The following is a 24,659-nucleotide window of genomic DNA, read 5'->3' on the forward strand; positions in this document are numbered from 1 at the left end:
ACTAATTTTACACCAACTTTTTAAACATTTGCACAATATTTTTAAGTAATTACACCCCTCTTGTCACTGGGGTGGTTCCCTCAAGGGTACATCTCAGTACCTTTAGTCAGCCGACATAACTGTACCATAATCCATTGAAATTATATTTTCTAATATAATTCCCCCGTCTCGTCTCCAGGCTCTTTACTTTATTATTCTATTTTAAAACATTTGGTTATGAAAAGATACAAATATATACTTTTCACCTGGAAAAACTTCACAGTTGGACCTTAACAGTTGGACCTTAAAACCACTGTTGTACCTTTGAGGAAACATTTACATTGTTTGTACTTTGATGAATGAAAAATGTACCTGCACAGAACCTTTATTTCTAATAGTGTAGTAAACATTTAAGGTCCCCTTTAACTATCACATGAATCATATAAACAGTTTTAAGGCCATTCCTACTAAACAAGTTATAGGAACTTAGCAACACCTTAGCAACCATCTGTGCTAAAAGCTGATGAATGCTTTCTTCAGCTCATTAGACTCTTTGTCTTACAAGCAATGGAATCATTGTAAAATTAGTTGTCAGTTGTTTATGAGTTCTGATTAACAGGACTTGCAAACATATTCATAACATATAAGAGGAAACTTAAATGTGATCATTGCTAGCATGTCTGATCATTGCAAATTCAGATAATTATCACCTTATAACCAAAATATTACAATTAAGTAACACTTTAACTCAATCAGCAAACAGTATATAATAAATCCTTTACAGAAGACTCTATCAACACATCTTACAAAAACATGTATAATGTTTCTATTTACCATTAGTAATTGCTTACAAATAGTTTTAATTATTAATAAGCAGACCTTAAAATAAATTTGTGAGTTAAGACCATGCCTTCAACATGGTGGTGGTAGTATGAGGGAAGACTGACTGAGGGAGGAGGGGAAACTCTGAGAATTTGGGCTGGAGTTCTGGGCAGCTTCTGCCTGTAGCTAGAAGACCAGATCCCCCTTCATAGCTGTAGTAGGACTGATGCAGGACTGAGGAACAGGGAAGGGATGGGGTGGTGGTGGGCATTGCGAACCCTTCCTCACGAGAACAGAAGGTGAGGATGTGAATTTATAGGGCGTTAGATTGGAAGAAGGTGGGGTTTCAGCCATGCTCCTCCCCCTAAACTTCAGTTATAACATAACTACCTCTGTCCATTTCACATGACTTAAAAATAAGTTATAAGTTAACTTATAGGACAAACAGTAAACGTAAATGACTGTGCTGAACGAAGCTGGAGAGAAGAATGTAAAAGATGAATTTCAGTGCTTGTTCAACAGTGGAAGCTGTCCAAACAGAGAGGAGAAGCTCAATTTCTTCCATTTACTTGCCGTGAAGAAGAATGCAAGCAGAGCAAATCCAGTGCCAAAAACTACACACCTTTCATATTCAATTCATTGTCGTTACTGAATGATAAACCTCATTTTAAATAGCTGTTTGCTTGATTTCTCTATAGATAACGACAAGCTTCTTTGTTTACTCTGATAGTATTTGTCTCGCTTGTCCTCCAAAATGAAGCATAACTACAGTAACAGGCTTTTTGCGGATGCTGGGCCTTTTGAAAAGCTCAAACTTTTGAGCTTCACGGGGTTGACGGACACAGAAGGAAGAAACTGTGTGGACTGCGTGCAAGTTTTGGGTCAGAACAGAATGGATGGCACCTCTGTCAAAGATGAGGGACAGAAGAAGGGATGAGGAGAGAGAGATGGCTGGAGAAAGAGGAGACGACGGAGAGAAGGAGAAGCCGAAGGTGGAAGAGCGAGTGCTAATGAGAGCTTCGGATAGACAGAGTGAGGGACAGCAGTGAGTAAGAGAGAGAGAGAGAGAGAGAGGGAAAAAGAGAAAGAAAGGGGGAGAAGAAAGAGTGCCTGGTGGAGGCTGACTCTGGCAGAGGTAATTTATCCAGCGTGATACAGATTTGGACAGCTGGAGCGGTGAGTGTTCGGGGCCCGAGCAGACAGTTCTGATGAATGTCTCTCAGAGCCTCAACATTTACACTCTGCTCAGCTCTGCCCCGAGACACGCTACGGAGATGATTCCCCTGTTTCTGCTACTGTTCTGCTCAAATCATTTCTGCGGTGTGTATGTACTGCACCTTCACTGGCTGAGCAAGTGGGTGCACATACTCTATACATCCAAGAGTCTGTAGACATCTGCTCCTCCACCGTTTCTTCTGGAATGAAGGGTATTAATAAGGAGACTGCCTCCCTTTGCTGCAGTAACAGCCTCTGCTCCTCTGGGAAGGCTTTACACTAGATGTTGGAACACATGTAATAATATAATTATAATAATAAATCGTTACTAAGTTGGCTTTATCTTTTTCTTATTATTAAGTTGGTCTGAAGAGGCCAACTTACTGTTTTTCATTATTAGTCCACGGTAAAAAAATTGGCAACGCTACTCGTCCTTCAGTTTTCAAGGCAGAACCACAAAACCTTGCAGGATCTTGGAGCCTATACTTGAATAGGTTGCTTTTGCTTTTTTAACCCATTCAGCTAAAGGTCCTCACCTTGTACTCCACCACAGTCAGTTTCTTTCTATAGACATACATTTTTGAACACCTCTCTTATATCACCATCATACAAGCTATGCTATTGCTTGTTTTGCATTGTTATGCTAGCGTCACTTTAGCAACCACCTGGGATACCATAGCAAGGGCCTAAGGACACATTAGCATCCACTTAAGACAGCACAGCAATGGCCTAGCAACACTTTAGCAACCACCTGGAATAGCATAGCCACAGTGAAGCAATAACTTAAAGACCACTTGAGATACCATAGCAATGTCCTAGCAACACTTTAACAACAACCTGGGATCCCATACCAAGGGCCTAGAAACACCTTAGCATCCACTTAGGACAACACAGCAATAGCCTAGCAACATCTTAGCAACCACCTGGGAGCAACCATACCATAGGAGTCCAGCCAACTTAAAATTGGTTCAGAAATGTTCTCCTTCTAGTTCATATAGCACTTTTATTTTGGCTACAAAATCTCAACATTTTTGTAGGAATATAAGTAAAACCTCAGAAAGATGAAAACATACATTGGAGAAAATGAGACACAACACATCTAGGCAAGGCTAGCCTAAACAAATATGGGTAACACTTTACCTGAACTCTGTTTATGACATAACCATGTCATAAACACGTCAAGGCAGATGTTATATGCTGTCATGTGTTGTGATGACAGATTATATCTGGTACTACAGTGTCATGTTCAGTTTAGAACAGTCCTGATATTTGTCATTATGTTTGATGTCATAATGCCTAACACTTAAAATTAGCAAGTGATATAAGCTGTCACAACATCAAACATTATGACGTGTCATGCGAAATGGCAGAAATGGCAATATTGCTTTTATATTACTGAACAAAATCTGAAGTAAAAAATAGATAAATATTACTTTACATTAGCTTACATTAGCTTTCATTAGCTAACATTAGCTTACATTAGCTTACATTAGCTCTTACTGCTTTACATCAGCTACTATTAGCTGACATTGGCTATAATGGCTTTAAATTAGCTGCCATTAGCTACCATTAGCTTATATTAGCTATCATTAGCTAACATTAGCTTACACTTGCTAACATTAGCTTAATTACCCAGATAAAAAGCACTTGCAATAAAAGACTCACACTTACTTTTGAGAGGGAGGAGAATAAAGGATGTTAGAAAATCAAGATAAAGCCACAAAAAGTCTGCCCTGCTGAAAAAACCCAGATAAATCTATTGATGGTTTAGTAATGTGTTTTGGCTTTTCTAATATGTTGATAATACAAAGTGAAGGATCCTAATGGTTGAAGAGGTGATTAAAGGCTGATTCTAAATGCTATTATATTTAATTGTGAAATCTTCAGTATAAATTTCTGTTATTTGCTTTTTTCCTGATGCTAAAAAAAGGAATAACTTGTACTGAATGGATGTGTTGACTGGAAATGAAAGGGTGGGATCTGACCTTTGCACAACACAATATCTCTGATCTAGGACCTCATATAAAAGTGGCTAAAAAATATCAGGAAACATCAGACAACACACAAAAAACTGGCGTCTGTAAATACAAGAGGAAGCAAAAAAAATTCTCAAACCAAGCAGGACACCTATCTCTACCCTCTGAGCTCCTACAGTGCCTTTCCTGTATCAGCAAGGGGGCCAAACAGCCATTTCTGACTGATGTAAGGCACGGAAAAGGTCACGATTTCAATGTGTGACTCTTGGGCTGTGAGGCTTCCACAAAAAAGAGCAGGAGACATCAAAGACATGGCCTCCAGATACAATATTCTTACTATCTGCTGTTCCAGTGTTTGAGCAAAAGCGCATTTCACGAGGCCCATTTCCCCGAGAGGTCATCTGAAACCACAGCTTTTTATGCTTTAACTGCTTCAGGAGGGACTTTTACTTCACACTTGGCACCTCTAAAACAATAGAATCAGAGAAAATCACCAGACTAATCTGCCGTTTGTACATGAAAGCAGCCAGGCTGAATGCTAATGGGTGCTTTAGCTAATCTCATGTATCGTAATTAAGTTCAAGCGAACTTCACAGGAAAACTTCATTAATATTCCTTTGAGCCTTCGTGATACGACTGCTGTAAACAAGTTATTTACGTGGTAAAAGAAAGCCACACAAAGTAATCTGAAGTTCAGTGTTTCACTCAGAACTGCTTCCTGCTAATAACAAACAGAAGTAAGCATGGACCAGTCATCATGCTAACCAGCGCTAGCATTTGCAGCGCTTTTGAGTGAAGTGTTGTTTTAAAGCCTAAATCAGAAGAAGCTTTTCCATTTGGTCTCTTATCTCGCCTGTCGATCAAATCATGCAAATCTAGAAATGTCCTGCTGATGTGATTTCCATTCACAGCTTCTGCCACAGTCGCCGTCAGCACATTCTCTGTCGTTCAACCGCTAACTCATTAACAGTAACCTTTGCTGTTCCATTGTAAGACTAAATTAGCTATCATTTCAGCTTGAAAAGCATCGATTCATCATCTCCCTGTCACCTCTTAGTCATCTCCTACTCAACTATTTCTGTCTGTGTAGCCTGAGGGGGGCGAGGGCTGAGCGTTAAGCTTGTGCCCCCTTTCGCAAGCCAGTCATGTTGTATTACTCGGGATTATATCAAAAATCTGAATTTGTGAAGCCGCTGAAAAAGGGCTGCAATATGCAATACACAATATGCAATACAGTAGCATAAATGGAAGTGGCCATTTTATTAGAAACACCTACATTGTACTTTCACTCACTGGCCACTTTATTAGAAACACCTGCCCTGTATTTCTACTCACTGGCCATTTTATTAGAAACACTTAGCCTCGATTTCCACTCTCTGGCCACTTTTTTAGAAACACATACCTTGTATTTCCACTCACTGTCCACATTATTAGAAACCCCTACCTTGTTTTTCGACCCACTGACCACTTTATTAGAAACATCCACATTGTACTTCCACTCACTGACCACTTTATTAGAAACATCTACATTGTACTTCCACTCACTGGACGCTTTATTAGAAATCCCTACCTTGTTTTTCCACTCACTGGCCACTTTATTAGAAACATCTCCCTTGCACTTCCACTCACTGACCAATGCAGCTAATGACATGGCAATGGCATGGTAGTGGTTCGAAGCTAGTACAAATGAGTGGCTCTGTGGTCAGACACTGGCCACTGATTAAGGGCTAGAGAAGGGGTCATCAGTTCCGGGCCTGGACCTTTGAAGTCCAGCACAGTTTTGTGGCTTCCCTGCTCAAACACACCTGATTTAACTTATTAGTTAATTATCAGGTGTAGTAGGTGTGTTTGAGCATTACCAAACTGCGCTGGACAGACCTCTGGGCTAGCTAAAACTATGCATCACCGGTCAAACGGTACGTCAGCAAGGTGGAGCTACAAGTGAGGTGTTTCTGATAAAGCGACCGGGTTTAAAACCTATCACATAAAGCTGGATGTTATAATTATGATATGACTGATTTGAAGGGCTTTAACTGGATGGATATATGAGCATGACATTTTCCTCATTAAGCATATGGGTTACATACTGTATTATATCTCTTGTTTGACCTTGAAGTGCTCTGAACACCACTGGAGAGGCCTGAAGTCATAACGATTTACAGCCCGGCCCTGTTCTAAAACACTGAGCACGCATCAGTGCTGATGTCGCCGTAAATTTCATTCTTCACTTCCTCATTTCCTCCACATTTCTATTCAGGTAAAAGGTAAAAGGCTTCTCTCTCTCTCTCTCTCTGTCTTCCTTTTTTCTACCCACACAAAAAAGTACTATATTCAAAATATATTAGAATATATTATATCTTTTCATTATATCTTTTATATATATATATTCACACACACAGACACACATATATGTGTAGCGGGGGCTTCTCTAGCAGGGGCTATTACACCAGTTTGTCGTATGCTCTTTTTTCTCTGTAAACACCGGATTTACAGCGTAAGCCAGATCACAGAGGACGGAGCTGCTGTGCTGCTCATTGGCAGGAAGCTGTCAGACTGTCAGGGTTAACGAGGCGGGCCATGTCTGTTTGAGGTCCCACTGAGACAGACAACTGTGTGAGCATGAGAGAGAGAGAGAGAGAGAGAGAGAGAGAGAGAGAGAGAGAGAGTGTGCTGTGTTTCTACTTCCCAGAACTTTCTCTGCCTTTTTTAAAAATATCCAGTGTTTCACGAAACTACTAGGATGCTCCCCCTCCTCCCTCGATGCTAATCAACATAAAGAATTAGCTTGAGTTCTTCTCCAAGAGTTGTTGAGCTGTACAATGACAAAGATGGGGTGGCGCTTCATGTTACTGTGTCAGCCCTCACCCTCCTATTTTGGTAGCATGAAGTGAAGGGGAGACCTAGCTATTGAGTTGGAACTGGCTATGACTTAATTTCGGAAATAAATGGGGTAAAACCCCAAATTCCATCAGGAAATGTTTATGTGAAACGTATTCTTGAGAAACACATTAATGAATTCTTCAGTCAAAGATATTTGTAAATTGGGATGTAAATCTGTATAATCTGTTCCTCTTTTAGGGATTAGATTGTCTTCAAGAAGGAAGAATTTGTAGTAATTTGTTACCAGCGTAGTGATATGGGCTGGTTTTCACAGGCTCCATCTAATCACCATGGACACACAAACCTCATAAGAACAGCTTTACTTAGTCTGTCTCATCCTAACACCTGTATTATTAGATTGGAACAGGTTTGAATTTGAATATGTATTTCAATTGTCTATTCAATATAACAATATATTAAACAAAAAAGATCCTCAACAAAAAAAAAGAGGCTGTGTCAAACACTGACCACAAAATGGAATAACAAATATTAGCATGAGAAAACAAATATGTTTTATTTCTATAGCATGTTTATGATTTAAGCAAAGGAACACGGAGGGTGTGTTCTGCAAATAAAAAATGGCTCAAAAATGGCTTCTTTACAAACACTGAACTTTCTAATCTTAGAGTAGACTAATAAATCACCATGATGAGTCAGTTAGTTATCTGAGTGTTATTAAACTCTTTTTAGGGATGACCAAACTAAGTAGTGGACATGTTCATGAGTGATATGCTTAGGTGTGGTGTTCTACTGGACTTGTGCAGGTGTTTCATGGCAAGTTGCATAAATATCAACAACTGAAAAATCATACAGCTACTCGTAGTCAAATAAAAAAAAATTGTTATTGGGATATGTTGTATGGTCAATTGTAGGCATAGGTCAGAGGTCAGCAACCCAAATATTGAGCCATTTTGTCCTTTTAACAAAAATCGAACCACCTTGTGAGCCACCACATTTTATGTCCATTTTACCATTTTGGCTGTAAATATGTCTGAGTATGTGCCTAGTATAGGCTAAAAATATTAGTCTTTGCTCTGTTTCAAGCTTTAGCTCAGCTACAGCCACTTTTCTCACATCTTCGGCAGGAAATTATTCCTCAAAAGTAGAATAGTTTCTTGTAAAATGTCTCTCAACGTTAGAGGGAAGAATTTTTTTTACGATGCTGAAGTCGCTTCTCAGTCGCCAGCTTCTTGTTCGAATTTTCCCATTCCACCTTAAATGGTACCTGAGGCGCCAGAATGTAACTGCTGCACCATTTAAAGTGGAACGGGAAAATTTGAACAAAAAGCTGGTGAATGAGAAGCTGACTTCAGCTTCATGACTTTTTAGTGTCTGATAGTTTCTCATCGCAGATTAAATGTATTAGTAAACCAGCTGAAGTGATTATAAATGCAGGTAAGTCCATTCATCTCCAAATTATCAATGTTTGTCTTATCTTTTCGTTAGCCACTGGCTAGGTGTTGTCTGCATTGCTATGGTGACCAGCAGTCTGTGTGCCAACCTTGAGAGTTTAAGACAGTTTATTGTTAAAACTGTGTTGAACGATCAGCAGAGTTTTATTTTACTACAAAGGAGGATTATTTTATTTTTACCTAAAAAATGTAATTCTGCTGTGGAGCCACAACTGTAAAAGAGCTGCACATTGCCGACCCCTGGCCTAGGTTATGAAAGCGCAGAGGGATTATAGGAGCAGCAGTGGACTGAAGCAGGCGATGCCAAGGTAACGTTGTAAATTTTGTATTCATTTTTCTATTCATTTGAATAATTGAATTTTCTGCAAAACACATTATCAGAAAAACCTCATGAAGAAAACTGACACCCAGTTACAGCGAGGAACAGTGTGAAATAAATAAAAAGTACAGCAGGTTTCTTCCCTGTACTTTAACATTATGTATTCTAAATGTATTCTGAATACATTACTTTATTATGTATTGCAATAGAAATACGTCACTGAATACCTTTGGGTCAGTGTATTCAGTATTCAGTATCCATCATTAATTTTTCAAGGTATTTTGCCCAACCCTATATGTACATATAGAGTGTAAAGCTGTACAGATTTGCGTTATATGGGCAGTAATCTTGCTCCACCTTGCATGCATGCTGGGAGATTGAAAGCAGTTCTGATATTATTCATGCTCACATCTCAATAAGCACAACCAATTGGACTCTTCCGAGGGATAATATAGGCCATCTAAAGGGCAGGCATTATAGTCCTGAGAGAGAGAGAGAGAGAGAGAGAGAGAGAGAGAGAGAGAGAGAGAGAGAGAGAAATAAAGGCGAGTCTTCTAGGGAATGTTTGTAAAATGAGATGAAATTAAACTTGGGCCATTCAAGGGTGACAGGACTGGACTGAGTTTGCTTACAAAGAGGCCTTGATGGATGAGTGTCATGCACAGATATTAATGCTCTGTCTCTCACACGCGGTGCTTGAAGGGTGAATCACCCTTTTGATCAATGAATCAATCAAACGGATTCACAAGACCAGCTCATCAGATGTTTATGTCCATGCTAAAGACTACAAAGTTATAATAAAATAAGAACAATACTAAAGATAAATGATGTTGGAATTAAGCAGCATTTAGTCAACATGGGCTACATTTATTCACTGACATTACAAAAATATTTGAATCTGGACAAAGAAAAGTAATCATAATATTATACTTCTTAGCATTTAACTCACAATTTATACTCTAACTGACTAGAAATGCTTAGTAGGCTAAATCATTTCACTCACTTTATGTGTATATTATACAGCATGTGTTTCATTAACTGTGCTCTTACTAAAGCAGCTCATTTACCCTTTAGCTTAGTTCATAGTAAGGCTATCAGCTCACTAAAATCACACATCACTAAAATCATAGTAGTTATTATATAACACTTTTTCAAACACACTTCATTGTTTATTGAGATCTTTAACTGACTTTAACTTTAGACTTCAATGCTTTTGGGACCCTATTCCTTAATTATGTTTATTTCATTAAAATAAATGATTGAATAATTCATTTTGTCACTAACAAAACAATTACATAAGGCATACTATCTAATATTAAGTATTGCAGTTGTTTACGTGAGCAACACATGAGGTACTGCATAAATAAAAGCTAATATTAAGGAAACAACTTTTCACATTGAGTGTTGACTAACATTAAATAATGCATTTGTTAACATTAAAAACACAATATATTGGTTAGCTAATATTAAGTAAACATATCAATCGCATTAATTCGTTACTAAGACATGACCTGTTTTCACTTTACATCTGGGATATTATGAACTGAGTAACTGAAAGAACTACAGTAGAACCTTTTTAGTCCATCCAGCATCTATCAGCAGAGGAATTGAAGTTTGCACATCTTTATTCTTCTCTTTTGGGACACTTCTGTTCTAAAATAAGACGTTCCAAAGTGCCGTGGGCAACAGTAAAGCAGTTCATGAGCTGAGCCAACACAACAGAATGAAATTAAACCCAAAAAAAATGGCTAACCTTTATTAAAGTTGTATCTTGTGTGTATAATGTTAACAAATACATTATAGTTATATTAGTCAAAACTTAATGTGAAAACCACTTGCTACTTATATAAATGAACTAATTAATCAATAAATCCACATTAATTACTGCAGTTTTGGTAGTAAAAACTGTAGCTCAGTTTGAGCAGAACTCAAAAACGCTAGACAGTACATGACTAACAAACACAGCTTTAAACAGATGTACACACATACAATTATATTATTTTTCATCAAAACACAAAAAGGTTTACTTAATTGAAGAAAATGTGTTTCGGCAGTGACAGTTCTTAATGTTCCACACTGATTTTCAGAGTAAATGGGACACGTTTACTGCAAAACAGCGGGCTCTAACTGCTCACCATGCGGCCATGAGGGACAGGGATGCAGTCTCACTTACTGTTCCCAAATGCAGGGGCGTGGCTAAAGTAAGCCTCCGCCTACAGACTGACATGAAAATGTGGCACTGCTTTTTTGAATATTGTTTTATTGAAAAATTGATTCATGATAAATCTAAATCTTTGAACTTAAATGTAAAAGCAACATAAAAAGATTTAGATCATAACAAAAATTGTAAATATTTAATGTCTGAATAGTTAATTTTGAGACCACAGTTTAGAGCAATTCTTTAAAATGGTCCACATAAACAAAGATCCCATATATCACAGTAAACTCAGACACCACTGTGATCAACTTTCCCTCCATTTTCATGTAAACACAATGGAACAAATCTTCAAAAGGAACCAAGATCAAAGCAGTGTGTTCTACAGCATGTGAGGACAACTTTTCTGATTGGTTAGCACCACTCTGCATCATCACACATGCTCATTTGCATAAAGTTGAGCTTAACCTCTTAACAGGCCATGGGCCTGCCGGCAATGTTTCATTACACACTTCTACAACCTAAGAATAGCTCAACCAGTTTGCATTGAAGTCCCTGTTGTTACTGAATAATAAGCTTTAGTATGTAATAAACCTGGGATGGTAGATTCGAAACTTGAAATCAAAACAAAACATTATTGTCCTCACAGTTTTGTTGACATCAAATAACAGTCACTGCTTGATATTAAAACAAATGTAAATATAGACTCAAATCTCGAATGCAACTTGGCCTCAAGACCTTGGCATCTGATGTTTTTCCCTTTTTCGGTTTTGGAGCAACAGCTTCAACAGCTTCAAGTTCTCTAAACGTCCCTGACTCTGCTATGATGTGGAAAGTGACCAAGTGTAAAGCAGAAGCTGGACTGTGCTTAGTCACCCCTACCTAGAAACTTACATACAGAATTGCTCTCATTAAATGTGCAAAACCACTCACTTGAAATTGCTTTTTAAAAAACAGTGACCGTTCGTAAGCCCCATGCCAAACATCGCAGCCTATTCTGGAAATGAAATACATTAAGAACCCATTAGTGATTAATTATTGAGTCAATTAGCCAGTGCTAAGTGGCTGTTGGTGTGTCGTTTAGGTGTCAAGGCTAGCCCATACATCTTATTCACCCTTAATTGGGCAGATATGATGGGATTTTCACTCGCTTTCACGTTACAAGTCGTTAAGCCATTACACCGCTCAGAGTGGAACGAAATATTTGGGCTGTGGATGCAGAATTAATGAAGACGTTGATGTAAATGAGTGTTTCCCGCTTCAACAGCTGGTTATGGGTCCGATTAGCGCCTGCAAACACCCAGAGCCTTCTGCATTTTCCCTCGTCCCTCCAAGGACACGGTGGCAAGCCGGAATTGTTGATAGTCTTAGAGATAATTGTTCGCATTTATCATTAAGCTCAGTCTGCCGTGGTTGTACCCATGGTAGATGCAAAAAAAAGCCGTGCAGCTCAATATCGCCATGTGACACCTTGTGAATAGGAGGTCATTACTGGGGAAAAACAAACAGAGCTGTAATCATTATCGTTTCAACACCCTATTCTAGCCTCTCGTAAGGCGGCGATGTTCCTCTCCAACTTCTGTCATTATTTTAAATAAGCTTCATGACTGTTATTCAGGTTGTAAACCTGCCTTCTGCTCATTTTGACCTTAATAGTAACCATGTTTCATGTCAATGTCCTGTAAGTGTCCAGCACAGTCAGTATTTGACCAGGTTTGGAAGACTTCTCAGTGGTCAAAGATTTCTCTCCTGTCTCATCTGAACACATCTGTATTTGTAAACCTGTACTAGTTTTATTCTAGCTGCACTATCCAGAACAGCCAAGAGGAACACAGGTTCTAGGTCCTGCTCAGTGGTTCTTCCTTACGCTCTCAGGGAATTTTTCCTTTTAAATCTTGGTCCCTCTTAGAGGTTCTTCTTTTAAGTCTCGGTTCCTCTCAGTGGTTCTTTCTCATGTTCTTTAAGAGTTTCTGCTTTTCAGTCTTGGTTCTTTTCATGTTTTTTTGTCATGCTCTAAGATGGTTCACATTTTAGTCTTAGTTCTGATTGGTTCTTTCTCATGTTCTTAGGGAATTTCTCCTTTTAAATCTTAGTCCCTCTTAGAAAGATAGTGAAAGTTTATAACGTTCAACATGGCGGGAGCAGAAACTGGTCTGCAGAAGAGACAAAGTATATGCTTCAAACTTTAAGACTTAAAATAGTAGGAATGACGGTGCTAAAACACGCAATAACATGCTGTTCAGACAAACATATGAGCTTTACACAAACTATAAAGCAAATTAAAAATGGCAAATGACTCACGTGACGCTGGTTGTCATGGTAACGTCTACACTAAGTGGTTCTCTATGCATGCGCATCATTGATCTGATTACTTGTAGTGTGCATGTAAACATAGATTTTCCACCACATTGTTGAGTACAGTGAGCTTGTAAACACCTCAGTCTTAATCTATTATCTGAATGAATTCAATTGGATAGGTGACAATCTTTGCACCTAAACACAGCCACCCAGACAGCAAGCATACATCACTCCGCTGGCTTGATAAGGTCAGCACCACGCTGACTGTTTGCCACTGCTGGTCAAACCTCGGACCATCCAGATTGCTGTCCCGCATAGAAGCTCTAACTAGTTTTCATCTCCTCAAACTTTTAAGATTTTAAATGCACATAGTTTATTTTTTAAAATAAACAGCTAAGACAAAAAAAACTGAGAATTAAAAAAAAAATATATGACTAGGCTTAATGCAAAATTATTTAGTTGAAAGTGTTGCTGCTGACACTGTGTTGGATAAAAATTATTTACTACACTAATTTACAAAGTGTAACTAAAGAAAGTAAGGAAGGAAAAAGAGGTAAATTACACTGTGAGTGGAAAACGAGCAATGATAAGTAGAATTTTGTCTAATACTCTGCTTAACCACCAGTGGGAGGCCTGGAAAACACTGAGCAAATGCCAGTGGACCACCAGCTTTGCGATCAGTGGGCCAACAGTGGACCACCAACCTCTTGCTATCAGGGCAGTGCTGTCCACCATCACCTCTCCTTTATTCACTGTACACTACTGACTATGTTTCACAATGAAATAGTAGACATGCTTTCTAATTGTGATGAATCCACACCATCTGAGGCACTTGATGTGTGTGTGAACTGGTAAGTTTTTAGGTATTACATTTTGTAATATGCTAAAATGGGAAAACATCTTGCAATGCCATCAAATGTTTTTTTTTTCTCGAGAGGACGTTCAGGGTGCCAAGACAATGCTACATTTCCACAAAGTGCACTGACATTTTCCATTACTGTCTGGTACAGCATGGTCAGTAAAGATTCATGAATTATGCTGTGGATCTCCCCTACATGCTTCTATCCATCACGACAGACTGCTCTGTAAGGCATACAAACTCTTCATGGACTCTTCACACGCCGCTAATCACCTCTTTAAAGCTCTTCCCTACAGGAGGAGACGGATGAGTCTGAAATGCTGCTCCTCTTACCTTTTAAACAGCACCTATCCTCCGGACACACAGCATCTGAATGAAACATAAGCTGCTGGTACTTTTAAAGACTACATGTACGTGACACATGCACTCATTTCCTGCTCATTTCTCTTTGAGACTCTGGGAATTGAGGATCTCTGAGATGCTTTTTATATAAGTTGTTACAGTTTTTAACTGACAGATAAGATGAAATAGAAACCGACCTGAAATACAGACCCAAAGGGTTTTTTGTAGTGAGCTCACAGAAAAATAATTTTTACATTATGTAAACCAATAAAAAGTTGCGCTTTTCATCATATATACTACCAAAAGTGCTTCTATGACTTCTTACAGTAAAATATTTGAACATGCAAGAACCATTTATGCATTCAAATGGTTTGAGTTGTCAAGGTTTTATGGCCTTTACTAAAGAAACCTTGAGGAACCACTTTTTTAAAGTTGTGCCCAATAAAGATTCCTGACTTGTAACAACAGAAGAACCCTTTTTGCTTCTATGCAGAACCGTTTTTATAAAGATTTTTTAAAGAACTATATAGAACTATATAAAAAAGAACCATTCAGTCATGCACAGAACCATTAATGTATTCAAATCCTTTCCTAAGAACCCTTGAAGAACCACTTTTTTACAGGTTTACCTGAAAATGTTTGACTTGTAACAGCAGCAGAACCCTTTTTGATACCTTTTAGAACCACTTTTTAAAAAAAGGTTTCTTTAAAGAACCATATATAGCAGGTTTTCCATCATGAGAAGAACCATTCAGCCATGCAAAGAATGATTTATGCATTCAAATATTTCGCCTTTACAGAAAAACCCTTTGAAGAATCAATGAGTGTGTTTACATGCACTTAATAATCTGATAACTGCAGAAAATCAGATTTTCTCCAGGTCTTCATGAGTCAGACAGTAATCAGATTTCTGCTTTGCAACCAGCCAATAAACTCACAGAAGACGTGACGTAAACGTAATATAAAACTCAGTCTTCGCGCCACTTTACCTAAAAAATGAACATACATCATCTAGAATATGAGGAATATTTAAATCCTTAATTTCATCAAGCATGTATTTGGTTTCAGCGTCGCTCCAAAAGTGTTTTGCTGCTCGCTTATTTCCAATACAGCAGTCGGTTTTGCACATGCGCAGACTGAGAAACCCGAAAGAAATCAGAGTAAGAGTTTACATGCACTGAGAAATCTGACTACTGAGCTATAATCCAGCTCTCTTTGTCAGATTTCTTATTCGGATTTGTAGACCTTCCTCCAATCTAAGAAATCAGAGTGAGCTGTTTACATGACCATTTAAATAATCAGTTTTATAACTGCAGAAATCCAATTATGATCGAATTATTGTGTACATGTGAATGAACTTGTTTAAGGAGGAACATTCAAGCATCCAAGGCCACAGAACTTCTATTTATGAATCTTTATTATAGAATGTGCCTGGATTTCATATTTGCCATGCCAGTCATTAGCTGCGTGTTACTGTTGGAGTATGTGTTGTAAATAATGGCCAGCGGCTCACTAATAACAATGTTTTATAACAGACCATGCCCCAGCCGAAAGTTCATCTCACCACCTACGGCTCTTCCAGAAGGCTGGTTAGATAAAATTTCAGCACAATGTTTTCAGTCCAAGGATGTGTAGAGTACTCCCACACACATTTATCAAAACAGTCCTCACAAAGGCACTAAGGCCAAAAAAAATCACCTCTTGTCCTCACTTTACTTTTCATCAGTCAGTTTGCTACATCATTCAAAGTAGCTGCTAAACTGGTTCATTTTCACTGCCCTTCTGTTCTATTAAACTACAAAGTCCTCCCCTCTTTCAGCTGTGGGGCATTTCAGAACCATGAACAGCGGCTCTGATGTTTGACAGGCCTTCAAACGCTTGCTGTCTGCTTTCAGGTCACATTTTTGGTGTACAAAAAAAGTCTTCCATGGTGTTTTTGTGAGTGAACATTGGTGAATAGTGGTGTTTTGTCCTCTAAAAAGAAACTAGAAGCCATCCAGTTACAGTAAGAGCATCAGCCTATGATATGGCACCATCTAGTGCTCGAAGGTCTCTGTCAACACCAGCACTTCAGCTCAAAGGCTTTGTGTGTAATGCAGTTTCCTAAAGGTGGACAGTGTACACTCTTAACAATCTCGGTGCTGGAGCTTGAAATATTTGTCCCGACTCGACAGCCCTCAGCTCCTCACAGTTCAGGCCGGGTTCAAATTATATCAAATTTAAATACAGATCCTCAGAGCCCGCCTCTCTCTCCGCATTCACTCTGCACTGTAAAAAATGGTTCGTCAGTTCAACCTAAAAAAATACTTTATGTGGTAAAAAATCAATGAACTAGTTTTACTCAACCTATATAATTACTTTGAATGAACATCTTTTTCAGTCAAAGTAATTTCTTGAGTTGAATAAAACTAGTTCAATTGCTTGTTGGCCCATGAAATTTTTTTCAGGTTGAACTAACAATTAATTTTAATTTTATAAATATTTAAACCAACATTTTGCTGTTGTCGGAACAAAGCCACGTATCTCCATTTTTGGTGTTTTTCAGTTTTTGACAATGTTGCCCTTTACATTTGTATGCAAATTTCAAGAAGAACAGATCAAAAGAAATAAATCAAAATGACTTGGAAAAAAGTCTGGTTCCACTGACTTACATTACAAGTGATGTAGGTTTTTTCCTTCTCCTGTAAAGTCACCATCTTGGAGTTACAAGGTTTCGTTCCAACAATAGTGATTTATGAAGTATATATGGTTTACATGATATTAACATGGAGACATTTTTCAAAGTAAAAGTCCTCATTTTGTATTTTCAAAAATTATATTATTTTCAGTAAAATGACCCATTTCAGCCAAAATCAAGACATCTGATTAAATTTAAATTTAAGTTGGGAAATTTAAACATTTTCCTAACCAATGTATAGACTACTGGGTTAACCTTGTGCACAACACAATTTTACAGAAGACATAGAGTATAAAGGAGAAAGAATAACAAAGTGTAAAATGCAACGCTTAAGAAAAAACAAATAATTAAAAAACAGGCCATTTTTATTTTGGCTGTCCTAAAATGAGGAGTTTCGCTGTAAATAATATAGTTTTTAAAATAAAAAAGCATCTTTTATTTTGAAAAATACATGTGTAAAAAGACATAGTAGTCCATAATAACATCACTTAATGTGTACTTTATGAATGTTGATTTAAACATTCATAAACATGTTATAAAGTGTTTATGTAAGATGTTATGAATGTGTAACGTAGACACTCTTCAAGTAAAGGGTTACCAAAAGTTCTACGTAATTTGTTCTATGAACAAAAAGAAGTTTAGGGTCAAACAGGTAAAATAAAGCACCACATTATGGAAAGTTTATCCAGGACGTTGTGCTTCATTAAAACATTCATTATAGCAGAATTGAAATTTTCTAGACAGCTGATTACCTATTTGATTTTATCTTACTTATGTGATTATTGTCACTGTAACGGCACTATCATTAACAACATGAGATCTTACTCGGCACATTAAGAGATGGTGAGCCAGTTCGGGTCAGTTTTGGACAGAACTGAGCAGCTGAAGTTGGACTTCAGATTTTGCAGAATAAGGAAACAGAGTCCAGTAAAGTGACCTCTGCGGGAAAAACTGGGAGAAAACTAGTTGGAAGGATATCTGCTTCGGAGCCTTGTTAATATTTGATGCTTGCTGCCGTCAGCTCCTGCGGGACCCATTCGCTCTGGAGATGTTAATTAAATGGCACAGATCTAGCTTAGACTGCTCAAAGTGTGAAGGACAGGATGCTACGACGCATCCAGAGCTGATGTGGAAAAAAAGTCATCACACAGAACATAACAAACAGCTCATGAACATAAAATCATACAGTTTGTACCATGTTTGCCAGTAATAGCATAAACACAAATGTGGAGAAGCAAAATAAAAAGCTAAACGAATCATAAATTATTTTTTTAAATTTCAGTTTATGTTATCAGAACGTCATTTTTGCAGATGCTGTTGTAACAAAACCTCATGTCTTCAAAAAGGCAAACATTTTTACCATTCATTTTGGAGCCTGAGGTACACAAGGTTTGCTTCAAGATGTCCATTTGGCCACAGCATAGATACGATAGGTCCAAAACCAGTGGACAACAAACAGCGCCAGCCTTAAGACATATCAAATATGAGCCTGATCAGCTGGAATAAATGGTAGCACTTTACTGAAGGGCAGCTTTCTTAAGCTGCACAAGTGACTTAAACCTACATAAACATTCATAAAGGCTCATTCCAACAAGTGTGAGCAGTCATAAAAGTGGCTTTTATCAATTTTAATGTTATTTAACCTCATCAAATGTTATGACAACTGACACTTTTTGGATTAAGCTTTTATAAATGTTTATATAGTGTTATGTGAGTTGTTATGAAATGCATATGAAGGTGTCATGTAGTCTTATGAAAGCTGCCCAATGCAGACAGACTTTTACATTCAAACCCAGGGGCAACTTAGCATGTCCAATTGGCCTGTCTGCGTATATTTGAACTGTGGAAGGAAACACATGCAGACACAGGGAGAACATACAAATTCCACACAGAGAGGACCCTGGTCGCCCGGCCGGGGAACTGAACCCAGGCCCTTCTTGCTGCGAGACAGCGCTATGTTTATGAGGGTGAGTTTGTTTTCTTTTAATGCAAAATGCTTCACTTTGTCAGCTGTGCTGCACTGGTGCAAATGATCATTTTGGGATGGTTATGCAAGATGAGAAAAGACGAATGAGCTCATTAAATCCGTCCAACAGGTGAGGCAGAGTGGTAAACTTCAAAGTGCAAAATGAGGATGAAACAGGAGGTACAAACAAACAGAACAGACTGAAGCAGAAAACAACACAGAGCTAAAGAAATCGGAATGAGCCGCTAGACAGCATTTGGTTTTTTAAAGTTAAGAAGAAACTTTGTATCATTTATTGACTTTGATGTGCTTATAAAACGGATGCAATAATAAATATTACATGTGGCTAATAACAATAATAATAATAATAATAATTTGCATTGTTATTTATTTATTTATTTTATCATAGTGGATTCAGTTTCACAGACATGGATTAACCTGTGGACTAAATTTCAGTATCAATGGAGAGTCACCATTGGAAATTCTTCTTACTCTATGTTTTGGCTTAATTTGCGTCTGGGAAACTGGCCCTGAATGCAACTTCAGTTGCCTGGCCACTGAAAGTCTGACCATCTGACCTCACATTAGTTGCCTTTTCATTTTGCTACTTTAAACATCAGGCTGGCTAAAGTGAAAGTCTATTGAACTTGTGCTCTTACGGGGCACCCAGGAGGACAAAACATGACCCCATCTTTGGACAGTGAAAACTGAGCCATGTCTAATGGAGCTTGCGGATGTGGGCGCTGATCACAGCTTCTCCAATTCTGCCCCGGGACAGAAATCTGAGCCGCCTGTCTGTTGGCACGGTCTAGCCCTCTATCGATCCGACCAGGAGTTTTGCTAAATATCCCCACAGGCGATCAATGGCTGCTCACTTGCGCCATCAACTGCCAGCAAAACTCATAATGTGCTTAGCGTCCTAACGCACTAGTAATTAGGTAACAAGCCCTGTAGCCTGCCGCTCATTGTTTTTGTACTGCTCTGCCGATGCCAATAACATAATTAGCATAGATAAACACACATCATCGATTGACTAAGTAAGCAGATAAAGGGGTAAGGTGATACATAATAAGGCTTTTTGGCAGGCAGCTATGCTGCTATAGGTGGATTATAGAAGCTGGGCAGCATATCAAGAGCTGTAGATGTAGTCGTGTAAGTGTCTGTGTTTATCCATCATCTAAATGACCTTTTAAGCAAGTATACTACACCTATCAGAGTATGTAAGGCCATTATTAGCATGCAGCTGGCTGTTTCTGAAACCCCCAAGCACACTTACCTACCACAAGGCAGCACTCTTTATAAAGTGCAAACCAATTCTTCAATCAACAAACACTTTCACGCTCTTTTTGTAGCAAAGCACTTAATAATTCAAATCTCAGTGGGGGTTTACAGGAGGGAACACATAAATGGAGCGCCTACAAAGTCTTGAGCTTTGTAATAACAGTCAACATCCATTCCACAGCTAGAACCCCATTTAGCAGTGAACTAGGCTTTTATTAAATGTAACAACTGACGGAGATTCTTAGAATCAGTGCAGTTCCCCTATTTTAAATTGCGTACATCAGCAAGACAATGACACAGATAGAGAAATGACATACATTTGGAATGCTTAGCTGGAAAATATATGAGAAAGATAAGTAATATTGCATAAAATATCACAGTTTGTGACTAATGTTAACATCTTCATACCCTGATCCCCACAGAGCCTTCAAGAATAAACAAGGTCTGAAGAGTACAGGCCTCTCATTGTGTGTAATTGCGATCTGTTACTATCTGGCCTTTGCAAAAACAACATTGATTATTGTGGTTGGTAGTTATTATAAAAGACTCTTAGAAATGACTTGGTAATTAAGACTGCTTTGAAGAGCTACGAGGAGACCGATTGCCATCAGCAAAGTGCAGCACCAGATGATTATCAATCACAACCAACGCAGTTTTAATTATAGGGACCTGCCTCCTCTCGTAGAAGAACACTTAACACGGAATAAATGACTGTGGTTCCTATTAGCTGCCTCGAGATTCTGTATTCCTCTGAGTCAAATCGAACCTATCCGTCTCCCGGCAAATAAAGTCAACTGTCTTAAAGATAACACGTTGCGAATAGATGGGCTTTACTACAGTTTTCCCTGGATTCAGTGGAAGATGTTCACATACCTCTCTCCAGTGCTCAGGGCCACATTCTTTCCCTGCAAAGGCACACTCCAGCAGCATGTCCTCCATGCGGTGGCGTGTCCGGTTGTAGAATTCGGCCAGGCTGAAGCGGGCACCCTGACGATCAGGCTCAGGGGCAAGAGGGATCCCAGGAGCCATGTTATCTTCGTACCCTAGGAGAGGTCCCATGAAGAGCAGGTCACTGTAGCTGAGCTGGGAACGGCGGAAGGTGTTGTAATTACAGATGGTGATGGCTGGGAAGAGCATGTTCTTTGCATTGCGCTCATCCAGCAAGGTGACGTGATCGTACTGCAGGTAGTAGACAACGCGGTCACCCACCTGGAGCAGAAAGAGGGAGAGGGCCATCAGGAAGCTCACGGCCCATAGACCTTGCCGTACCCCAAATTTCTTGCCCTCCACAAAAATGTGGTTGGCACCGTGGAGGGAACATCCGCCAAAGAAGGTCGCCAGGTCAGTGTTGGGTGCTTCTTCATCTTCTGCCTCATTGTAAACTTCCAGCTCATCAGGCTCTTCCTTGTAACTTCCCGGTTCATGCTCACCTGACCGCACCACTCTTCTGTAGTGGTCGTCGAAGCTGTCCTTGTAAGACCCTCCGACAGGGTCATCATCTGTTGTGAAGGAGATAGTACACGTAATTCTTACCATGGCTGAAGCTTCCAAACGCGTCTGGTGGAAGAAAATTCAGGAGGGATTGTGCTGATTCTAGGAATCGTAGCTTTCCAGATGGGATGGGTACAGTTCGGAAGCTTTTCTGTCAAGGGTTTCCGCTTGATCGTTTTGCAGATGATAAGGTTTTGTACAAGGAATGTCCAAAGTTATTCTATAAGAAGCGACTAATAAGAGAACTGATCACAAAAAATGACAAAAAGATCATTCCTAGCCTAGGATACCATCTTATTTGACAAGGTACAAAGATTCTTCTCAAAAATCATAACAAATCCATCTTGCTTGAAGAATGTCTTATAGCTCAGAAGGTCATGGTACTAGTGCAGCAAAAAGACCAAAAGGCAGCATCCCGGATACCTTGTCCACTGTCCAGCGAACATGAGGTTAGCTGTGAAAGTCAAACTACAGAAATGATGAGCACCTACTCCTGGGGTCGGCAGCCTCAAATTCATTCCTCTTTCTTCATCAGAGCATCTGAGGAGGATCTGCAAGGTTGGGATGAGTGCCTCTTGCACCTCCACACCCACAGTTGGAGGGGGAAGAGATTCTGCTACATTATACTCCCATTGCGCCCTGCCACTGCTTCGCTCAGAGCATGATGTCAGCACCTGATCATCTTTCTTTTCCCACCAGGGTACAGAAATGACTGCATTTTAAATGTGTCAATGGTAGGCTAGCACTAGAACTCATATCTATTTACAGCATCCAAGCCTCCCCTAGATTGCACTTGGTAATAGTGTAATCACTGATATATGTTAGGCTATTATTACATGTGGCCTCTTTTACCTCTTGTTAAGGGCAATTCTTGTTTCATAAACATTCACAAATAACTGTGAGGCATCAGGAATGACAAGCAGCAGGCAGCCTTGAGAAATACTAAGAAAGTTGACTGTATAGTGCTGGCTCTGTGAAAATAGAGTATTAGAATGCAAGCTTATCCTTACACCTGTCATTCTTCCACGGGCTCTTTCACAAGGAAAAGGCGCAAAATCCAAAATGCACGGTTGGACTGCAAACATGAAAGTAATGTCTGGGATTAAAACAGGTGCGAAATTCTGATTAGATGTTTGCCAAGCGACATTTTGTTGCTATATTTAGTTCTATTTGTCAACAATTTATCAGTGGGTTTGTGCCGGGTTTATGCTGTTTGTGGAACTTACCTCTAAGCCATTTTCAAATGTTTTTATCGAGGGAAAATGTTTCACTAGCACTTTGTGAGCAAAGCTGCTGTAAAACCCCCAGTAAACAAATTGTTGAGTGTTATCTACATACTGCAGTCTGTGGGAGGCCGATACTCATGTTCACAAGTCTTTACGTTTTAATTTTATATGCATCCAAACCCTGTAATGATCTTCCGTTTTATGTCCAGCTCCTTGCTTTAAGTTATTTTAACATGTTCCATAATTGAAAAGCAACACTGAGGCCTTTTAGTTTTGCATCTTTCTTGAATTAGCATTTGCTTGAGTGTACTAGCAGCGAGAGGCTGAAAGTTCTTTCTCTCAGCATTTAGAGGAAGGGAAAAGGATCTATTGATTTTGGCCAAATCAGATAGTCTGGGGCTTATTTTCAAAAGGACACTGCAGTGCAAGTGGAGGAAACTGTAGCTTCTCTCAAAGCACAGAGCCACACCATTAGCAATTCAACACTATGGACAAGAACCAACAGGCACAGCTGCAGTGTTCATTGGCCTCTATTAACAGCTCATTGACAGTGCCCAATTTCACCACGCTTTGAGCTGACTGCTGGGCGATCTGACTCAATAGAGCTTTCAGAGTAGAAGGCGACAGTATTGAAGCAGCATAAAAACTTTTTAAGCATTAGATTCTGTGCGCTAGCAGGTTCCTGACCAAAACCAAAACGGCTATGGCAGCAATATCACAAACGCCTTAACAAAGTAAATAAATGCAACCGCTAAACACCTCATAACCAGCACATCATCACCCTGTCTCTCAAAAAAAAAAAGACTAAAGGGTGGTTCAATAACTGCCAAACCCTTTTCACATAGCACGTTTTAACAGGAATCAATCATTCAGTCGATCAATCAATCTAGCATATTCACTAATATAACAATTACAGTGTCACTCCCTTCATGTTACTGTAGAAAGTTAAAAAATAAAGATGGTCATGGTCCAGTATTCTTTTCAGCTTCACAGGTATTGGGGTTACTAGTTCTCTGAAGCATCTGAATAATTACAGGCTTAAAAGAATTGTCCAAGATGTTAATGTTACTAAGTAAATTAAATTGTACAACCACAGGTGGGGCTACTAGTTTTTTATAATCAGAATGGAATTTTTTTAATTATATATTTTCACCCTACTTGTCATGTTCAGTTCCACACACTAGCTCGGTCTTCCCCTAACACACAATAGGAGGGTGAAGGCTAGAATGTGTTTTCTCCGATACATATGAAGCACCACCATATCTCTTCAAACTACTGCTAATGCAATGTTGCTGGACATTTTGGGGAGAATGCTAACTGCCAAATACATCAGCTAATATATAACTGTGTTGGTTAGCATTGCGCTCAGTGCTGGGGGCTGGGGGGACCCTCCAATCCACCCAGAGAGAGCAAGTAGACAGTAATGCTCTCTTGGGCTCCTGGTTACGAATGGCTGTGGCATCACCAAGGACTGAACAAAAATTAAACAAGGCTGATCCTGTTCTGTGTACCAATCCTAGTATAGTTTTTATATTAAAGCAAAATCTACCCTTTATAACTGAAGATGATCATTTTAAGCTGGTGAAAAAATTGCACAGATAAAGAATGTTTACCTGGTTTTTAGACTGGTCTACAAATGGATCAATTGGCTGGTTCACTTCAAAGCCCAGGATGTAAGTATAGCAGTTCAAAGAGCTTTCTCCAAAGACAAACTATCAGTACAGTTATGAGAATGCTCCAAAGAGGGCATGTTGCTCATGA

General features: G+C 39.0%; 1 protein-coding gene across 2 annotated transcripts in view; it reads right to left on the reverse strand.

The window, feature by feature from the left end:
- The window catches only part of asic1b (acid-sensing (proton-gated) ion channel 1b), a 357,481-nt gene that overhangs the window by 92,244 nt on the left and 240,578 nt on the right, over window positions 1–24,659 (reverse strand). Inside the window, exon 1 of one of the 2 annotated variants that reach the window (XM_036559041.1) lies at window positions 21,055–22,378. The exons of the other annotated variant lie outside the window; for it this stretch is intronic. Within the exon in view, the coding sequence (XP_036414934.1) occupies window positions 21,055–21,717 (663 nt within the window). The 5' untranslated portion in view covers window positions 21,718–22,378. Of the gene's footprint in view, window positions 1–21,054; window positions 22,379–24,659 lie in introns of those variants that run through there. 2 annotated transcript variants of the gene reach the window in all.

The sequence above is a fragment of the Colossoma macropomum genome, unplaced genomic scaffold (genome assembly GCF_904425465.1).
Source record: "Colossoma macropomum unplaced genomic scaffold, Colossoma_macropomum, whole genome shotgun sequence".
NCBI lineage: Eukaryota > Metazoa > Chordata > Actinopteri > Characiformes > Serrasalmidae > Colossoma > Colossoma macropomum.